General features: G+C 42.2%; 1 protein-coding gene across 6 annotated transcripts in view; it reads left to right on the top strand.

The window, feature by feature from the left end:
• LOC121895442 (neuron navigator 1-like) overlaps positions 1-21819 on the top strand; it is a 108635-nt gene that overhangs the window by 83391 nt on the left and 3425 nt on the right. For 5 of the 6 annotated variants that reach the window (XM_042408589.1, XM_042408587.1, XM_042408590.1 and 2 more), the window contains 23 exons: positions 1627-1765; positions 5458-5761; positions 9466-10294; positions 10428-10940; positions 11858-11899; positions 12589-12737; positions 12843-13025; positions 13135-13214; positions 13670-13747; positions 16189-16272; positions 17287-17395; positions 17594-17715; positions 18453-18637; positions 18722-18884; positions 18996-19173; positions 19263-19351; positions 19451-19549; positions 19669-19840; positions 20521-20786; positions 20870-21021; positions 21111-21182; positions 21297-21502; positions 21637-21755. In XM_042408589.1, coding sequence (XP_042264523.1) covers positions 1627-1765; positions 5458-5761; positions 9466-10294; positions 10428-10940; positions 11858-11899; positions 12589-12737; positions 12843-13025; positions 13135-13214; positions 13670-13747; positions 16189-16272; positions 17287-17395; positions 17594-17715; positions 18453-18637; positions 18722-18884; positions 18996-19173; positions 19263-19351; positions 19451-19549; positions 19669-19840; positions 20521-20786; positions 20870-21021; positions 21111-21182; positions 21297-21502; positions 21637-21755 — 4333 coding nt within the window. The remainder of the gene's footprint in view (positions 1-1626; positions 1766-5457; positions 5762-9465; positions 10295-10427; positions 10941-11857; positions 11900-12588; positions 12738-12842; positions 13026-13134; positions 13215-13669; positions 13748-16188; positions 16273-17286; positions 17396-17593; positions 17716-18452; positions 18638-18721; positions 18885-18995; positions 19174-19262; positions 19352-19450; positions 19550-19668; positions 19841-20520; positions 20787-20869; positions 21022-21110; positions 21183-21296; positions 21503-21636; positions 21756-21819) is intronic. The other variant, XM_042408591.1, reaches the window with a different exon arrangement.

Below are 21819 nucleotides of genomic sequence, written 5' to 3'. Positions count from 1 at the left end.
TGTATGCTGTGAAATAAAGGGCAAATGGAAAAACTCATGTACAGCTGAATGCTACAAGTTCAGCCACAACCTCAGAGGTTTGATGAAAGACATTGTTGGAAATGCAGGAAATTATTCATGGCGGGTTGAGAGATATAAAAATAAAATAATTTAAATTAGAATACAATAAGATAATTTGGCAATAATACAGAACAAAGTATATAAAAGTAGTATTACAAAGAAATAAAAAGGTAAAACTAGATTATCTATTCAATGAATATACAGTTGCATATACGCATACAAGTAGTGTATATACAGTATATACAGTACCAGTCAAACGTTTGGACACACTTTCTCATTGAAGGGAATGGAAAGATGTGTCTGAACCTTTGACTGGTAACATATATACCCACAAGTTTTTACATATGTGCAAAATAAATGTAATATGCATGTTATAGTACAAAAAAACTTGAGATAGTTGTGGAAGTGCAGGAAGTGCAAAGTTAATAGTATGTAATGTGCATAAGAAGACCAACAATAACAGAATATGTCAATGTAAATTTCATGGAAGGTAACCACTGTATAAACTCTCCCAACCTGCTTATGTCAGACATGTTTTAAGATTTTCAGAACAAATGTTCTTGTGAAAAAAGAAGACAGCTAAGCACATGTGCACCAAGCAGACAGACTTCATAGTCTTGGCACAGACTCCACTCCCACATGCTCTTGTGGGTGCATACATCAGTGTATATGTTCTTCAGTGCTATTTTTACATGTGTGGGCTGAGATGATGTCGAGGGTGCTCCAAATTTCAGTTTGCCAAGTGTTTGCAGCTTATGCAGTGTGAAAGAGAGGTATATGGAGCAGGCAGCGTTCTAACTGAGGTCCTATGAATATTTAATCAAAAGACAAACTGGAAGACATGGAGTCAAGTGAGCCAACTGCTGATGTAACGGAGCTTGTGGAGCTCATGCAGTGTATAAACTTGAGGAGATATCCATTTAACTGAGACAGATTGCTTTGTTTTATCAGCTATTCTTGGTTATGAGAGCGTGTTGGTGGTATGATATCCGATCGATCCCTGCGGGGAAACAGAATTAGCTACTGCATATCCTTGGAGTTGGGAGAGATTGGAGGTCCTGAGCAAAGAGACTTTCAGAAAGGTGGATGCTTGATTGACGAGAGTCTACCCAATTACTTGGCCAAATATGTGCACCAAAAATAGGATTACATCCATCTGGGTATAACCTAATTACTAGGACTGCAATGATTTGTCGATTAATTGATTAGACTAGTCGGCGATTCATTTTCTAGACAGCAAATTAATCAGCAACTGTTTTGACGATCGATTTATCGTTTTGAGTCATTTTTTAAGAAAAAATGTCTTAATTCTCTGGTTCCAGCTTCTCAAATGTGAATATTTTCTGGTTTCTTTAGTCTTCTGTGATAGTAAACTGAATATCTTTGGGTTGTGGACTGTTGGTCAGGACAAAACAAGGAATTTCACGGTTGCATCTTGGGCTTTGGGAAACAATGATTGTATTTTTGACCCGATATTATAGTGTTTTTGTTTGGTAAGACATCTTTGTAACTACAAGTTATGATTTAATATATGAATATTATCCTCTTTGTCATTGTTTCCTTTAGTTGGGATGAGAGCAGTTCCATCAGCAGTGGCCTGAGCGACGGCTCGGACAACCTGAGCTCTGAAGAGTTCAACACAAGCCCCACTCTCAACTCCCTTCCTACCACTCCCATTGGCTCCCGCAGAAACTCTGCCATAGTGGTAAGTAACATACATGTGAGCATTCACACAATGTACTGTCTGACACAGATGGATTAGCCATGTGTGTTTGTTACAGTAGTATTGATTAAGCTGTTAATCCAGTGAGGAATTGATGAGGTGCTGAATGATGTGTCATACATTCGGTCTGTGTACAGAAAGGACACACACACATACACGCAACAGGCAGCAGGACACTGACATCAGAGACAAAGCCTGATTAAGTATTCTATGCACACCCATACTATTTATCACAACTGCAGTGATGTGATCAATGTTCACCACAACACACACCAACACTGCATGCAGAACAGCTGCATTGTTCCACAAGGCTCCCTTTTGTTTTTTATTGAGGTTTTGAAAGCTGTCTGAAAAGCTGAATTTTCACTTACAACCAAACTAATTTTGGAGGTTTTTAAGCTAAATACAGCACACTCTGAAAATGATTAATTAGTGTAACTGTGGACCTGACATTACTTATCCCTAAAATCTTGTAAATTTGCTACGCCATGGATGTTTTAGGGGTCTGGCACTTTTATTATTCCAATTTAACCTCTGATTAAATAAATAGGTTTAATCTTCTAGCCACCTACCTGATTCAGCTGATACACAGCCTGTGGTTTTGGCCCTGTTCAGTAGTATAATTGGACTGACTGGAAGTAGAAACTGTCCTGAGTGATTATTTTTGTCCGCATAATACATTGAAATGCATTGATTTACTGTATATATGCTGTGGTCCTCTGGGGATAGGAGGATTTGAGAATCAGTGCTTCTAAAATCCTGTCTACAGCACTGCTTGAGGATCCATCTGTAGCTGTACGGGTTCCAGACAGTGTGTGTTTGTGTGTGTCTGTGTTTTCCCAGAGTGTCTGATGTAGGTCACACCTCCGCAATGTGGTTAATGTGACTGATGTAGTTGGATTTTACAGAGAGAGAGAGAGACACAGGGAGAGAAGAGTTAGAGAGAGAGGGAGAGAGGGGAAATCAGTCGTAACCATAGCAACCAAAGAGCAGGGATGCTGAGAGCATGGGTCTTTGTCTCCTCCCGTATACTGAAGGACAGGTCTAGAACATGGCCATCTGCACACACACACACACACACACGCACACACACACACACAAACATACACACACACACAAACACGCACACACAGGGCCATCTGCAGGCCTGCATCCGGGCCAGCGAGCCGGAAGAACCAGGGAACCTCCCTCCACGCCATGTTGCAGGACTCATAGCAACCATTACCCCCTATGGCATCATCACCATGGCAACCAATCATCACATCATCATGCACCCCACATTGCCTTATATACATGGCTCCCCGTTCTCTTGCCATTCTCAGCTGATGCTTTTCCTTATCGCTTTCTCTTTGTGTCCCAAAACCATTTCACGGTTTCTGTTGTCTCTGATGTTTCATCTTTTCCCTTTTCACTCCTGTTGATTTTAATTTCCTTAAAGGCAAATCTGACTTAACATCCATTGCTCATCCCTCCCACATATTGTATAATATACTCAACAGGGATAGGGGGTGGAGGAGAGGAGGATAATGGAAGACAGGGGCACATAAAAAAAATAGTGGTACAAAACTTGGATTTCCTCATTTCCACATGGAGATGGACCAAGTATTTGCGATAATACACCTTATTTTCTCAATACCTTTGTGTGTGTGTGTGTGTGAGTGTGCCTATCTGCCTTACTGTCTGGTTCGTCTGTTTGTGTTATCCCTGTTTAGTCACGGCTATCTGGCCAGATGTGTGTCTCATCCCCCTCTGTTTCAATAATCAGAGAATGTGTGTGAGGAAATGACAATGTTTTATCAACAAGGTCTGGTCTGACAGGACACTCTCTCTCTCACACACACATACACATACACACACTAAGCATACCTCCTCCTCATGTGATGTGAACCTGCCCATGGGGTCTATTGGTTTTAATAAAAAAGGAATTCAGTATATGAGTCCTCATGAGAACTGCTGGGTGCAATGGCTTGAACTGGCACACACACACACACACACCTCCTGATGCATTGTGTAACTGTCGGTCCACTATGGGGGGGGGGCGAGTAATCTGCCTCTGTGAAAACTAGTCATATCCATCCTCATGTAGACTCCCATAAACACTCACTTACACACGCATTACTTATTGTTTATATTCACCATATACACACACAGAAGACCGTGACTGAATAATTAGCTGCTTTTCCTTTCACATTTCCTTTAGTTTAACATTCTCCCTGATTGGATTATTTAGGCTGCGTTGTCTATTTTCTCTGTGTAGGTCAGGTGTGTAAGTGTGTGTGTGAGCCTGCCTGTGTGTACATGCGTACGCACACTATGTATGTGTGTATGTATGTGTTGAGCAGGTTCCCCCCCTGCTGTCTCTGTCTACGTCTTTTTTGAAGTGTTCAAACAGAGCATACAATAGGATTCAGACTGGGGAGGTGAGACATCAGTAAGGGTGTTTTGGGCTTGACTGTGTCAGACATGTTTTTCTACTCAGAAAGTAACAGGATGAAGAAGAGTCTGAGGCTCTGTCTGACTCCACACACCTCATCAAATGCCTTTTTAAACACGCTAGTCATGCGGCTTTAGGGATGACAGTGTTGGTCAGTGCACCAATCTAGTCCAGACTGAAATATCTCAACAACTATGGGATGCATTACCATGAAATATTGTACAGACATTCATGTTTCCCAGAGGATGAATCCTGCTGGCTTTAGTGACCTCCTGACATTTCCTCTAGCTAGTTGACATTTGTGGTTTTTAGTTAATTGTATTGGATGGAATCCCACTCGGTATGAATTGTAATAACTTGTGGTGGTCCCTTAACTGTTCATCTAGTGCCATCATCAGGTCTAAATTTTGATTTGACCAATATTCTGATATATGACCAAATATGTGCACAACTAAAGACATTCCCATCTAGCTTACACAAGCTGTACATTGTTGTTTGTACTAATAAGCAAATATTCCTTAACCCTAATAGCTCAAAGCACTGCTGTGCCTGAGTACAGCCTCACAGAGGAGCAGGCACGGCTGTAGACACTTAGTCTTGTTTTCAAACGGTGACCAATGTTGAACACTAAGTACTCAATTTAAGGGCTACACAACACGAGTTGAATATGAGTGCAAGAAGTGCCTGCAGCTTTTCATCTAACCACCCTATCCACAGCCACAAAAATGGTTCAAATTTCCAAATGTAGATTTAGACTATCTTCTAATATTGATTAAAGTCTTTGTATAGCTACTTAATAAAATGACAAAGTTAGTTGCTTACACCTTCACAAAAACCTTGTGGGAAAGGTGGTGGATGCAAACATTAATGTAGCCTCAGGCCTTCCTCAGGTTTGGTCAAAATGTCACCAATTAAACCAAATTCATATGGGAGCTGTTTTCCATTTTACTAGATAATTGTCTGTGGGATTAATGGGGTGTGTTTTCTTTCTGGCTTCCTCGTTGTATGGCAGCACTTTGTTGTTATGATGCTTTTTGTTTTTTAATTCTGGTTGTAAGATGTTCAGTCAGGCCACTTTTGATGTGGATAGGCAGTGGAAACCTTGCAAACAACTCACCAGAGAAATCCGAATAATTATAGTGTTTATATTATGATTATTTATCTGACTTCTTATTAATATTGTATTGTGTGTTGTCTTGATACAGTGTCTCTAAGCATGTTTCTGTCGTTGTCTCTCTAGATGCGCACAGATGCAGAGAAAAGATCTTTGGTGGAAAGTGGTCTGTCTTGGGACACTGACGACAGCAAACCCAGCCGCAAGAGCCAGGGCAGCAGCGTCTACGATACAGGAAGCCTCAAGTCAGAATCAGCCAATAAATGGAAAAAAACACGTCCGCATGGGGAAGGGCTGGAAGGAGGGAAGGGTGAGCTGAAAAAACCTCAGACCCTGGGCCACGGAAATGTGTTGAAGAAAGGAAGAAACCCACCTGTGGGAGTCACGTCCCCAATCACACATACCTCTCAGAGTGGGCTGAAAGTGGCAGGTGAGTTCAGAAGCACGCCCACACACACGGTGAGGTGTAATATATATAGCCACACTTAAAATGGTTGCATAACCGAAGCAGACTGACACTTTTCTCTAGCTGTCTTTTGATATTCTCTTCTTTCTGGCAGTGTCTCACACCCACACAGTCACAGACACACTCTCTGTCTTTGTCCCACACATTCATCCACAGCTGCAGCCCACCCTCTAGGCCTTTAGAGAGTGGTGCCATGTATCAAACGCCCATCACCACCCACTCCCTTCCTGCCAGCCACACACACACACACACACACACACACTGACCAACAGTGTTTTTTTTCTTCCCATTGGGCTAGCCTTTCCTATCCAATCTTTATTTTTGTGTCAGAGAGAATTTATAGCACTAAAATAAAGGCCTTGTTCCCAAAACAACTGGACCAGAGACACTGTGTGTGTGTGTGTGTTTGTAATAGTGTGTGTGTGAGATTGTGCCAGCCTTAAAGAGTGTCAACCATCACACTTAATACGTGCACACACACTCATTGACACACAAATAGCACAATAGTAGGGATTGTGCAGCTGCCTTTTAAGCACACCATCTGTGTGCCGTTTACGTAAGCACACACACACACATACACACAGACACACACACACGTACATACTGTATAGACAACCAAAACAACAGGATATTAGTTGTGGTGTTGTGTGCCAGTCCAGATAGACAGTGTCTGTGTAAACAGTCCTCTTTCTGTGGGACTGTCCTGTGTTTGCATTGCCAGCTGTTGAAATGACAGATATGCCAAACAAGTGTGTTGAACCAGCCTGTGATCTGCGCGCCAGGCTGTTATTGTTTTTGATGTGAACAGTGTGAATCCTCTATCAGGGTCAGTCAATCTGCCACTGAGTCTGATTTTCTAATTATCAGATGATGAAGTCGAGTGAAAGCACACTAGAAAAGGTTCTTGTAAGGGCTGACATTCTTAAAAAGTTAGAGAGGTCTTTATTGCTCATGCTTGAGATCAGTTCATTGCTGAGGTTTGGCACAATTGTTTGTATGTGTGTGTCTGTCTGCAAGTTTGCGGCTTTTGCATTATTGCAACGATCTGTATGAGATTTTTGAAAGAGCAGCATTTCTTGGGATAGATGAGCACTGTTTTACTATTCCATACGATATACTTTATTAATTTAGTATGTTATACCAATGCAGTATGTACTATTTATTAACCTTTATAGTAAATGTTTTGCAGGTAATATGTAAGATATTTGTAAATTTTATTGCTTTGTTCTTACAGGAAATGATAGAAGAGCTTTTAAACTTTACCCAAAACTCACATTTATTCTTATAATATTATACTATACTATATATTAACTCTTATAACATACTTATATTACTTTGATATTATTTGTTACTTAATTTACTTAGTATCCTGATTTTGTTTCTCCATATTGTGTTTCCACTGCTGCTACTTGTCTCTATATATGCAGCACTTCTTGCATGTTAGTCTGGCCTGGACGATCAATCCCTCCTCTGTTGGTCCCTTTGAGGTTTTCTTTTATTTTTCCTTGTTAAGGTTTTTTTTATTGTTTGCTTGTGGCGTTTTGTCCTTATCCAAATCGAGGATAGAGGGTGTTGTATGTGGTTCACCCTATAAATCCCTCTGAGACAAATTTGTGATTTGCGGCTATAAAAATAAAACTGACCCGACCAATTAAACTTAACAAGGAGAAATTCAAATGTTTTTCCAAAGAATAAAAACTTTATTTTCTGTTTTTTAAGCTATTGGTGGAGCCTTTGAGCTACGGTACACTGTTTTAATTTTTTTCCAGCTGTGAGCAGCGCCTCCAATTTCATGTGTATTGCTTTGTGGGACAAAAGCGTCCATCAGCAGCACACTCAAGCATCAAACTAATTTAGTATATTGACATGAGTTAACTTAATTGTGTCAGAGTGTACCAGTTAGAGTTATTGTTCAGTTTGGAAGTGGGACACAGTGCAGCTGTTCATCATTGTGTCAGCTTTGAGCGACTGGCTGTCGAGTGGTCATTTCTCTCTTTCTCTCCTCACACAGGCACACACCTGCAGATACATTTAGCCACTTTTCTGCACCAAATATTTAAAATCCTCTCAGTTACATACAAATAACCACTCGTATTTTATCTTAACAACCACACATGTGAGCACACACGTGTTTCTGGTGTGATGGTTGATGGGAAACGTTGTCAGCAGAATCAGAGTCTAGGAATAAGGCAGCTTGTCTCCCTGGGAAACCGCAGGAAATGATAGACAGGAACATGAGGCTGCCTGGAGGAATGGGGCTCAGCCCTGTCTTTGTGTGTGTGTTTTTGTATGTGTGTGTATTATAAATACATCTTCATTCCATACTGTCCACTCTCTGCTGCTGTCCCCTTTACCATAGTGGACATAAATAGAAGAAGACTTAGGGAAGAAATACAAATTAGCAATTTTTCCTCATAATCCAGTGATGATAGTACGCAAAGGATTTCTCTGTCTGCCGCTCTGTCTGAATCTCACCAGCGTGTTCAGATCTCCTCAGACATGCAGGCCTCATGCGCCGAGACACGAAGTGATTCACCCTCTCTTCTACACACGCCATAGTGTCAAGATGTGAGCTCTATTGTCTTCAATGCCACTGTCAGCAAATCAGGCTTAATTTATGTCAAAATTAATATTTACGCCTGGATTCTGTCAGTATGTGTGTGTTTGCTTCTCACCGCCAACAGTGTCTGTTTCTGCAGCATAATGTTTTTGGAATGTGTAACATTGCGGTTATACGATAGATTGAGTTTATGACTTGACATGTAAACCCAATTTTCACATTTACAAAAGAACTCCAAGCGTAATGTGTTGTCAGTGTCACATTCCTATAAGATCTTATCACTGAGAACTGTGTGTGTGTGTGTTTGGTATATATGTCTGCCCCTATGTGTCTTTTGCGGGTTTATAAATACCCTTAAGTGACTCCAGATGTCCCAAGGCTGCACGCCGGTGGGTCTCATTCAACAGCCGTTCTTTGACTGTGTTAATGCCTTGTATATAAACCTCCCATAACAACTCCCATTAGATACAAATTAAGAGCTTGGGTAGTGTGGGCTTGCACTTGTGTGGCCAATGCTCACAAGTGCACATGTGTCTAATCGACTCTTTAAGGTATTTTTTTCTCATAATAACTTCCAAACAAGTCCAATTAATTTGCCAACTGGGAAATGTACAACTGAATTTTACTTCAACCTCTGTTCCACCAAATTGTCCCTCACTCCACCCCCTTTTCCCCAAAGAGTCGTCAAAGAGTGGAGAAATTCAGTTATACTGGGTGTTTCATGCAGTTGTGCCCGCAGACAGTTTTTCCACAGCCATACTGCACATGTTAATCTCAGCACTATGCAGCTGTGACACACAGACATACACTTACTGGAAAGCCAGAGCAAACTATTTTAGTTCATCAGGATGGAAAAGAGGAGTAACTGCATGATAACAGTGTGTGTGTGACGGTGAAGCTGGCTGTGAGTCTACACACTGTCTGTCTGCTCAGACAGGGTTTGTTTTCATCAGCAGACAGTCAGATCCTGTAGGTGTTCAGATAAGATATCACATTATCACATCCTAATATGGCTCACTTAGTCTCACTCACCACGAGAGACCGTTCAGGCATTAATCTGTTCAAGCTACTCATCACTGATTTTTTTTCTTTCTTTTCTCCTCTCTAGGTACGGTAAAGTCAGATGGGAAGCCTATGGATAAATCTCGGTTAGCTGTGAAAAATTCAGGTCTTCAGCGCTCCTCTTCTGATGCCGGTAAAGACCACCGGAATGGCACTGGTGCTGGCGAGCAACGTAAACCTCCGTCCGGCCTGGTCAGGCCCTCAGCTGGTGGAAACTTTGGCTTCAAGAAGCCCCCCACAGCTACCAGTAATGGCACAAACAATACCGCTGTGATGAGTTCAGGTGGCAGCGCCATACCCATCGGCTCTGCAACTGTGGGGAAGATTCCCAAAACGTCTGGCATTCCTGTCAAACCAGGTGCTGGTGGTGGTGGTGGTGGTGGAGGACGTAAAACAAGTCTAGATGTTTCAAGCAGCGACCAGAGCGGTTTTCTGTCTCCAAATGCCAGGACGTCTCTCCAGTATCGCTCGCTGCCTCGCCCGGCCAAGACGAGCACCCTGACTCTAACCCGGCCAAGCTCAGCTCGCCCAGTGAGCACTACCATGGACACAGGCTCTGGGCTGATCAAACCCTCCAGCACAGCGCCCCAGGGCTCGAGGCTCAAAGAGCAGGGCTCAGGGCTCGGTTCTGGAACAGGGTTGAGTAAGGTAGGGGGTCGTGGGATCCCAAGTCCCAGTCCTGTCAATCAAACAGACAGAGAGAAGGAGAAAGAGAGAGCCAAAGCTAAAGCTGTAGTGTCTGACTCTGAGTGTGGAGGAGGGTCTCTGAAGGGAACTCCTGCTCAGACCCCCTCAGAGAACGGAGGGAAGCTACAGGGGCTGAGACCTCCCAGCAGTAGCAAGGGCACAGATCTACCCTCACCCAGCACACATAGGTACTGAGGTTCATACACTACAACAAAATATACATGCGTAATTTCCCAATAATGTTTCAACACACACACTTTCACATACAAAAAAATATGTATATGCATTTCCTGCTTCAATTGTGTGTTTTATTGTCTCTAGATTATCTGGTGTGCGCAGCCTGACAAAGCCTCCATCCATTGCCCAGCTGGACAAGCTGAACTCTAGCAGCCTGGAGGTTGGGGTTCAGGACTCCATGCCTCCTAAGATTCCTCCCTACTCAAAGCTCCAAGACTTAGCCAGCTCAGCAGGAAGCTCCACTGGCCACTGCCTGACCCCGAGTCCTGCCCCGTTGCTCAATGTCAACTCCTCAGCCTGCTTCTCAGGCTCTGGGATTGGGTTGGGGCCCAGGCAGGTCTCTTCCCTCGGGGTTGAAGGAAGCGATGGGAGCAGCACTCCACTGCTCTACCCTCGACTGTCTGGGCTGCATCGCAGCATGGAGTCTCTGCCACTCCAGATGAGCCTTGCCCCAGAGCCGCAACAGAGGGAGCAGAGGGAGACTTTGGTGAGAGGCTACACCACACTAGAGTCCAGAGACAAAGACAGACAGGAAGACAGAGGCCCTCCTGCCAGCTGGAGCTCTGGAAGTAAAATCTCCATGACTCTCACAGACAGGTGAGATTGAGTTCTGCTGATTCATTTATACTGCCATATAGCTCCACCTACTGGTCAGCTGAGGAACTGCATCAAAATCATTTGTTTCATAGAAGGCAAGAGTGGACAGGGAGAGGCTTTGATATCATAATCACTTTGTTCTATGCTACAATCACACATTTCCCTCTCCCTGTTTGAGCGGGCAGATGGGAAGGTGACTCAGTTGGCATTTCATGAGAAAATGCTGTTTATACTGAAAACGGTATGGAGCCATTTTTTGATAGCAGTGGCATTTATGAAGAGCGAGTGACAACACCTATTCACATTTATGAATAAGTGATAATAAAAATCCACAAAAATGAAAAAGAATCATAGATCAGAAAATCTCAAAGAATATTATTTTACATATAGAAAAAAACTGAACCTCTTTAAATACGACTGTAATAGCTGAAACTTTAATTGAACGTATGATTCAATGAGAAAACCACATTTCAGAATGCGTATCCTTGAAAATGACATGCCTTAACACCATGACCATCCCATGACAATTACACTATTACAACTGAAATATGTAGTAAATTAATTGTTCGCACTGGAAATGCTGTGTGTGATGCCAAATATTATGAAATACATGTTTTGCATTAGTTGTATGTTAATTGTTTTAAAGGGAAAGCTAAAAATTATATTTACATTAGGACTTTAAATACCAAGTTAAGGCAACCACATTCACACACACAGACTGTAGGGTTGCCTGGCTGTTATTACTAGAGGCCTATTATCAGTGTTTCACAGGTCCCACAAGCTGAAGTCATAATTACTAGTTGACACCAGCTGTCTGCCAGTCTTACTGTGCTTCTTTGTGCCGACTGCCTGTTCTTGAGAGTTTAATAACTCCCTGCACCAGTGGTTAAATAATGACATTGTTTCTCTCTCCACAGTTCTCAGAGAGACAGAAACACACTGCCAAAGAAAGGTTTAAGGTAAGTGGATACATAAATTCTGCACAGCTACACACATACTGTACATACACACTCTCATACACCTCATGCAATTTGGGCATGGCCGTTTAATTGCGCACATGCAGAGTGTGTGAATGACAGATTGTGTTAATCCTGCCCACAGGGTTATGAGACATCATTCCTGTCACTTATATATGTATTATAAAAATCTGCTTTACTACTCTTAAAATTATATCCCATTGTGTCCTATGGTAACACTCTGTTTGTCTTTCTGCTGATTAAAAGATTTGCAACGCAAAATATAACATAATATAACAGGGGCAAAGATCTTAAATGGGCCATGCAATGATTTTATATTATTTTTAATCTTCTCTCCGTATAATTGTATTGTATCAAAAATCTTTTATCAAGATAACATTGTTCACAGTCATGGTTCTAAATGTATGATGAGTTTTTAATTTAATTTAAATTGTTACAAAATCAGCAAACCTCATGTGCACAGGATTTACTGCATATGACTGAAAAAGAAATGGTTTGTGTTTGAAGGAATTTTCACAACACAATGTTCCCAAATGTCATCAGACTTACGTACAACACTGTACATGAAATCTAGTACAAAACAACACCCCTACAATGAGTGACAGTTTCTTTATTTGCCTTTATTACACTAACATTCATCATTAACAGCACTGTCCTTGTCCTCTGTGTAGTTTCAGCGGTGCTTCCCAGGTTGAGGAGGAAGGAAAGGAGAAAGGAGAGAGGAGACACTCTCATTCTATTCTCAGTATGACCGACTCGCTCACTCTCCCGCTGCTGTCCTCACCCACCTCCCTGCCCCGCACCTCGAAGACCAGTATGGGTATGTATATACACATGCACACACACTTTTAAGAATAGTTTTTTAATGTATATTGTGTAACGTTGGTAACTCTCTTATCTTTTGACCCCTCTGCTCTCTCATTAGTACCCAGCCCTGTCAGTGGACCTCCGAGAATGACTCGATCAAACAGCATCCCAACACATGATGCCTCTCTGGAGCTGTACGGGGCGTCTCCGCTGGGCAGCACGCTGTCACTGGCTGAACGTCCCCGGAGCATGGGAATGGTTCGGTCTGGATCCTTTAGGGACAAGGAACCCAATGACGAAGGTGAAACTGCTGAATTATTTTTATATCATTTATATACTGTTCTGTATTTTGAATTCTTATTCTTACTGGTTTATTTTGTTGTTTCAACTGATAATTTTCCTCTCTTCAGTTCATGGGTCTGTAATCTCTTTGGCATCCAACGCCTCATCGACCTACTCCTCGGTGAGTGTGGGCAGCATGCAGGCACAGGTAGCTACAGTTCAGTATGTGGTGTGTATTCATGTGTTGTGTATGTGGATGTTTTTGCGTACAACGATGCTTTCCTCTAGTCTCCCACTTTCAACAGTACACACTAGAAACAACCCCCCCCCCTCTCCTCCTCCTCCTCTCCTCTTCTCTCCTCTCCTCTCCTCTCCTCTCTTCTTGTCTTTCTCATCTCTCTCTAACATCTTGACTTTTCTTCCCCCTGCTTCCAAAGGCTGAGGAAAGGATTCAGGGAGAGGTAAGTGTTTCCTGCTCTTTCTTCTCCTCGGTCTCATGTCTCTCCTTTCATCCGTCACTCTCATCCCTTTTGTCTGTGGAAGAACAAGTCTGCCATTCATTTCATGAACAACACCCACTCAAGTCACGTGTGTAATTCAGTCATTGTCAGCTTTAGTATCCTCAGTTATTTTGTAATGCAACATACTTGTTCTTCCTCACAGCAAATCCGCAAGCTGAGGAGGGAGCTGGAATCGTCCCAGGAGAAAGTGTCTAACCTGACTACGCAGTTGTCGGCAAATGTATGTACTGTTTGTCTGCTAACTTACTTATCATGAATCAATCAATCAATGATTTACTGTAGGTAATAAAAATCTAATCTGATAAGAAATCATAAGGAGAAGAACTTTACTCTATGCAACCAGACACTTGTCTGTTTAAATGACATTTTCATGCCATCATTAAAGCAACAATATTCAACCTTTCACCTCGAGGCAACTGAAGAGCTATTAGTTGCCCCTCCTCCTAATTTTACACCCCAATAGTTGTCACTCAAATTGATGAACTGTTCACCTCAAAATGACATCTACCCTGAGGCTGAGGTAACTGATACTCATAGAGATACCATAAACTGAACAAGAGAGCAATGTCAGGGTGCCTTTAGCTTTGTCGTTCTTTTGTTTCTGACTGCTTTCCTCCTTTGTTGTTTTTTTTTCTCTGGTTATTTTGAGCGAACAGTTTTCTCTAACTGCACAATATATCCTATTTATTTTAATGTATTAACAAACAAGAATTTCATGGTACATTACATTTAAATTAGTGTACCAGGCCAGATTATTAATGCTGTGGTTATACTTGTGCTTTTTCTGCCAGTTAGTGGGCCAAGAGGTTAAACGATAAGTCTGGTGATATTTGATATTTTTCTTATTGTCAACAAATCCCATTAAAAGACCAAAACCAACAATGAAGTATTGTGTGTGTATTCAAAGCCTGATATAATTTATTCTCCTGTGCCATAGAGCTCATTGTTGTCCAAAAACTAATAAAAACACATTAGCAGGCCAAAACGTTGCTCTGGCTGACATTCATCCATTATGATGAACATGAGCACTGTAGTTTATTTTGAGGCAATCCCACATACACCGTCCCACTGCTGTAAATACTCAGTGCACCAAATCCACAGCTGGAAACAGTCCCAACAAATTCTCCATTTACCTGTGTGTAGAGCTGCAACTAACAATTATTTTCATAATTGATTATTCTACTAATTATTTTCTCAATTAATTGTTTGGTCTATAAAAATGTCAGAACATAGTAAAACATGTCCATCACAATTTCCTAAAGCCTAAGGTGACATCTTCAAATTGCTAGTTTTGCCTACAACCTACAGTCCAAAATTCAAAGAGATTCAGTTTACTATCACATAAAACCAAAAAAATCAGCAAATCCTCACAAATCAGAGAATGTTTGAGATTTTTGCTTGAAAAATTACTTAAAGGATGAATTGATTATCAAAATAGTTGCCCATTGTTTTTCTGTCAGTTGATTAGTCGTCTAATCGTTGCTAAAAACTACAGTACCCAGCTATTTTAGGGAATTACTCTTTTTATACACTATATAGTCATAACCTGTTCTTAAAGATGTACGTCTTCAGTAGGAATCATTGAGTTTGAGTCTGATTGCCACAGATAGGGCGGTAAAGTCGTAAAGCATTGATTTATAGACAAACACATTGCTGGTTTGGGTCTTTTCATTGGATTGGTTGACAAGCCAACCGTATCCCTTAACCCGTTGCCTCTCAGTATTTTATCCATCCATCCAAATCCTCTCTCTTCCTTCCTTCACAAACTCTTTAGTTCTCACATAAGGCAAAGACTTTAACCTTCATATAAAATAGGACAGAGACACAGAGAGAGATTTATAATCCAAGCTGTGGTATGTCAGTCATAGATCAATTCCATGCAGTCTCAGCACATTTCTTATCCATGCGGGGGCTGAATAATGCTAACCTCCTCCTGAACCTCTCCCCAAGCTTCAGTACACACAAGCACACACACGCACACACAGGTGCCTTGCCCTTTCTCTCTACTCTACAAGGTTGTTTTTGTATGACCACCCTGTCAGCGTTTCCATTGGTCCAAGTGCAGGAATACAGAGCAGGCATTATGCATGGATTCATACAGCACACATCAATCAAGTGTTTCTGTGTGTGTGTGTGTGTGTGTGTGTGTGTGTGTGTGTGTGTGTGTGTGTGTGTTGTCCCCTGAGATTTATTTCATACTGTTTGACCTTATTATGTGAGGGCAGTGAATAGGCAAAACAGATGCATGCATCACAACATCATTATATTTTGGATTAATGACTGGACAGGAGAATGGAAAGTCATTTTTCCTTCCTGCTCTGGGCTAAAGGTTGTGTGTATATATGTGTGTGGGTGTGTGTGTGTGAGAGAGAGAGAGAGATTAGGGAGGAGGTGAATTTCCACAGGAGATATCCTGTTCAGCCTTTTTCTCTTGTTCAACTTTTCAACACCTTTTATTCGAGGGATAAAGGGTCAATGAAAATCTTTTTAATCTGTTCCTGTATAGGTGTCAATTTCTGGTGAGACCCTCTGTACTTTATCTATATCTACATGATGCTCTGTCATAGATAGATAATATAAAAAAATATGAAAAATGTTACTTTGATAAAGATTTGGGGAAAAATGTAATTGCTGCTTGTGTTTTTATTCTTTCCCAAACAGGCAAACCTGGTGGCCGCCTTTGAGCAAAGTCTGGCACTGATGACAACTCGGCTGCAGAGTCTGTCAATAAGCCATGAACAGAAGGTACCCAGCAGCACCCGTCACATCCACGCTTTCAAACACAAACACACACAAACCTGAATTCCAGCTGCATTCCATCATTGTGCCCGTCTAACTGAGCGGTCGGCTAAGAGCAGGCAGCGTGTGTGCTAACATGGAGCGAGGTGACTTTGATCACAGCCTGCAGTGAGGAGTTGAATGTAGGTTAGAGGCCCAGGCTGCAGTCACACAGCGTGACTTAGTGTGAAAGGGAGGCAGAAGAAAAAAACCTTCACTTAAGGCTGAATGATAAGCCTGAATCAGAGATCACATTCCTGCATTCTTCTGCCTTTGTATCTGTTTTGGTGTGAATGAACTGATCAGAGCCTGAGGCGGTTGTTCAGTGTGTGTTGGTGTATAAATGTGAGGAGTCTCTTTTAGTTCTTCATGCCTTGCTGCTCCCACTGAAAGCGGCCGTCTGGACCGCTCGAGAAAAAGCCTTTGTTGTTTGTGCCAACGCGCTGACCTGTGCAGCTCAGCCAGGAGCGCAGTCTCTTTAACCTTGAGATGGTCCGGACGGCTCCATTTAGAGCAGAGTGGGATCGAATTTAGCACACAATAAGCGGCACAGAGAGGCCCTGTTGTTCTGGAGTCTTTGTACTGTTGAACTTCTCACATGTGAGGGGGATCAAGCCCACCAGGTGTATGAGCTCATACTGTGGGTTTGAGCAATAGTGTAAAACATCAGACAATACTACTCCCTACAAAAATATTGGAATATATCAGTGTTTATTTAAAATGCTTTACATTTATTAATTACTGAGGAAGAGTCAGTGCATTTTCTACCTATTCTTCTTTGATAAGACACATATTCTGAGCCTTGTTGCAAGAGCAACTCAGTAAATGTATAATTCAGTGAATAGAAAACATGACAGCTTTTGGTTGTGTACGGGCATAAAATGATATAAGAATAAAAGCTGTCACTCAGTTCTGAGTTTTGCAAACAGATACAAATTGATCCCAATGCAACTTACTGACATCGATTAAATGTTTGTGCAGGACACAGAGCTGTCAGAGCTGCGGGAGACCATCGAAGCTCTGAAGCTCAAGAATGAAGAAGCCCAGGCGGACATCCAAGGGGCCTTAAACAACCCAGATAACATGAAAGGTGTGTCAAGTCAATTTCAAGTCAGTTTTATTTATATAGCGACAAATCACAACAGAAGTTATCTCAGGGCACTTTTCACATAGAGCAGGTTTAAAGCTGTACTCTTTGTCTGTGGAGATTAGCTAGCTGATCTTTCTGTCTTCTTCTGTCTCTCTGCACATCTGCCTGTGTTTTATCTTGAGTTTTCTTGTTTTCCAGACATGCGTATTCGACGTCAGAACTCATGTGAAAGCATCTCCAGTCTCAACAGCCTGACCAGCATGTCAAGTTTGGGCAGCTTGAAGGACCAAGATGCCAAGAAGAAGAAGAAAAAGAGCTGGGTAAGAATGAAAAGACACTACATGTTTTACTCTTACAACCTAGTGTTTGTCTGTGCTGAGTTTATTCTCCTTAGTAATAACATACAGTAGCAGCATGAATAACAAAGTATGACCAGTCTCTCCCTCCTCTGTGTTGTGTTATTTTGCTGTTTTAGGTCTTTGAGGTGAGTGCAGTCATTGTGTCCTTCTAAAGCCTCTTTAAGTTTCTGTCATACAGCATGATGGACCATCTAAAACTGCCACACAATCCTCAAGCACCCTCCATCTCTGCTGATTGACCTCCTAGACTACTGATCGGCTGCCTGTTCTGTGAATATTTAATTTGAATGGATGGCTGTAATTCAGTTAGAGTTGCAATCAGCAGACATGCTGGAGTTCTCCGTTTATTCATCAGAGCTTTATCAAATGCCGTTTCCAATCATGTTTTTCTTCATTTACACCATACTTTATTGTGTATTTTGTCCTTCAGTGAAGTTCTGTGCAGTCAGTATTGTGAACAAAGTAACCCTTAATGACCCAGTGACTGGGTACTACATCTGCAAAAACATGTACTGACTGTAACTTTGACCTATTTGCAGGAATGACTTCGACTTTAATGCTTAGCATGTGTTATATTAACAATCCTAACACCTTCTTATTTTTACCTTGTTAGTAATAAATGCTGTCTTTTATTGAATATTTGTTTAATTGTCTGTCTCTCCCTCAATCCTTCTCTCTGCTCCTCTCTTTCTGTATAGCTGAGGAGCTCCTTCAACAAGGCATTCAGCATTAAGAAAGGCTCTAAAACCTACTCAGACATTGAGGAAATTGCTACTCCTGACTCCTCAGCTCCCAACTCCCCAAAGATGCTTCACGAGGGGGGAGAAGCAGAAGAGAGTCTGCCTTCATGCCTCAAAACCTCTGCATCTACCACCTCGTCTGTGTGAGTGCCTTAACACCTTATTCCACCTATCAATTTAGTCCACGTGGGTGTCTGGCTCTGATGAGTGCGTCTTGTGCCTTGCAGGATCATGGAGACAGCAGACGAGAGAGACATCGAGGAAAGGGCGGTGACAGAGCTTCGCTCAGAGCTCTGGGACAAAGAGAGGGAACTGACAGACATCCGACTGGAGGCCTTAAACTCTGCTCATCAGCTGGAGCAGCTGAGAGATGCCATGAACAACATGCAGGTTTGTTTTGCGTGTGTGTGCATGTTCTGTAAAGTATATCTATGTCGGTGTGAGTGATGTTGCATTTGTGTGTTAACTTGGATTTTGAGTTTTTACCGGCCTGTGTTCTAGTCAATGGTGGAGAACCTGAAGGCGGAAAATGACCATTTGAAAGTTGGCTCTGGTCCCACCTCCTCCACCTCCCAGCCATCAGGCCTGGCCTCTTTCCTGGGACCCTCTCTGAGACAGCCGATGAGCATGTCCCTCACCAAGTCTTTCAGCCTCAGTCTGAATGATTGTAAAGATCCAGGTAAGAGATAAACATAAAGCTTTCATTGATATCTAGCTCACTCATATGCACATTAATTATAAAAAACCTTTTATTCTTCTCTCTTTCAGACGTGTCTCCAGTAGATATGCTAAATGTGTCTTCTCAGCGGGATGAGGTGTGTGCACGAGTGCTGGTTCGCATCGGAGATCAAGCAGAGGTACACACTGAACGCCTTTAATAGCTATAACATCCGATAATGTCTACTGCTTTAAATCAAACAGCAGGGAAATTGTGCATTCTTTCTCTCTGTCTGTAGGAAAGTAAACAGCAGCAGGAGTACTACCTGGGCTCAGTGCTGGTCACTGGGACGACTGACTGGACCTGTCTTGACTCTCTTATAGCGAAGACCTTCAGAGTAAGTCCACGCTCGTCCTCTTTCACTGTTTTGACACGAGTGGTTCTAACAGATAGTATGGCTGCCATTCTGGTGGATCAGTCCTCACACATGTTGACTGTGTTGCTTTTCCTGCTCAGGACTACCTAACTCAAGTGGACCCAACAGCCAGCCTGGGTCTGTCCTGTGATTCGCTGCACATGTATCAGCTGACCCAGGGAGGGCAGAGGGTGATAGGAGGGGACAAACCTCAAGCCTCACCTCATCGTTGTCTAGGCAGCGGTTCAGCTCGCATCTTTGTCACTTTGAAAGGTTAGGAGGTGTCCCCTACTGAAAGTAGACACATACTGTATGCGAACCATGTTTGTTGCTATGTTTATTTTTTGCTTAGGCCTTTGAAAAAAATTTTGCAAACCATTTTCCAAAGTTTACTAAGGTTTTAACTTTCTACTTTCCAAGCAGCCGCTGGTCTGAATTTACTTCAGTACTCTAAAAAAATCAATGTTCAGAAAACTAAAACTTTTTTGTCAACAATGAATAATGTCTCTGTAATGAAGCTGCCAAAAAGTGTCACATTATCAGAAAATCAAATTAAAAAGGTTCCTGCAGCCAACCCTGGACTCTGTGATGCCAGAGTGCCCATAAATGCACCAACAGGAAAAGCTTTCACACATGTATCTTGACACAGGATGATAATTGAACTTTGACAATAAAATAAGGCAACAAAATGTTAATTGGGATTTGTTTACCTAGCTCAAGCAAGTCAAACTGAAATTAATAAAAAATCAGTTGAAGAATTATGGTTTGCTTTGGAGAATGGACAACATAATTGTAAAGAATGAGTGTATTTACAAGTATTCTATAGTGAATGCAATATAAATTCTCCCTCTCTTCTCTTCTCTTCTCTTCTCTTCTCTTCTCTTCTCTTCTCTTCTCTTCTCTTCTCTTCTCTTCTCTTCTTTTCTCTGTCCTGTGTCTCTGCCTCTCTCCAGGTCTTAGAGAAAAATGTGTCGACTCACTGGTGTTTGAGACTCTGATTCCTAAGCCCATGATGCTTCACTACATCAGCCTGCTGCTGAAGCACAGGCGTCTGGTTCTGTCGGGACCCAGTGGGACGGGGAAAACTTACCTGGCCCAGCGTCTGGCCCACTACCTCCTGCAACGCAGCCAGATAGACTTGTCTGAGGCTGACCATGAGCCCTGTCTTGAGGGTCGCAGTGCTGCTGTCACCTTCAACATGCATCGTCAGACACAGAAGGTAACACATGACTCAAGATTTTTGTCAGCCAGTTATTTTGTCTTTTTTAATGCAGTAATATAAATACAAACCTGCTTTCACAGGAGTTGCAGTTGTATCTGTCCAATCTGGCAAATCAGATTGACAGAGAGACTGGAGGAGAAATGCCGTTAGTTGTCATCATAGATGACATCAGTGATGCAGCAGCCATCACTGAGCTTGTCAACGGAGCACTCACCTGCAAGTATCATAAATGGTGAGTCACTCTGAATAGTTAAAACATTTCACTAAAAAGCTGAAATAAAATTTGAAAATGAAACATTATGTCATCTGTGGATGTTTCAGTCCTTATATCATTGGAACAACCAATCAGCCTGTGAAGATGACATCTAACCACAGTCTGCACCTCAGCTTCAGGTGAGAACAAAGTCATACAAGTTTCACAATAACTTCTCTTATCTGATACGTTATTAAATTCAAAATTAAGCTCTAAAATAGATCAAAAGAAACACTTCTTGCATGTGGCCACAGGATGGTGATGTTCTCTAACAACGTGGAACCAGCTAACGGGTTCCTGCTGAGGTACTTGCACCGCAAAGCCGTGGAAAACTACCAGGAGGAGGAGCAGGATGCAGCGCAGCACCAAGCACTCCTCCGCGTGCTGGACTGGATCCCTCAGCTCTGGTACAACCTCCACACTTTCCTGGAGAAACACAGCACTTCAGACTTCCTCATAGGTGAGAGATTGTGGACATGGGGGTCAGTTAAGACTGGCTTTGGGAAATTGGGTCAGAAAATAGAGGAACGGGGCATAACCTGATTGTTCATTAGAATCAAGAGACATGCTAACAGAAAGGGTTGCCTCCCTCAGGTCCCTGCTTCTTCCTGTCATGCCCAGTATCAGTGGCGGAGTTCAGGCAGTGGTTCATTGACCTGTGGAACCACTCCATCATACCATACCTGCAGGAGGGAGCCAAAGATGGCATCAAGGTGAACACACACAGACAACCTCCAAACATCAGTGTTCACAACAAGAAGTAACCTCTTTACCTGC

This window comes from Thunnus maccoyii, chromosome 4 (assembly GCF_910596095.1).
Source record: "Thunnus maccoyii chromosome 4, fThuMac1.1, whole genome shotgun sequence".
Lineage (NCBI taxonomy): Eukaryota > Metazoa > Chordata > Actinopteri > Scombriformes > Scombridae > Thunnus > Thunnus maccoyii.
Note: the sequence above shows the minus strand (reverse complement) of the source record. Positions and strands in the feature narration are given on the sequence as shown.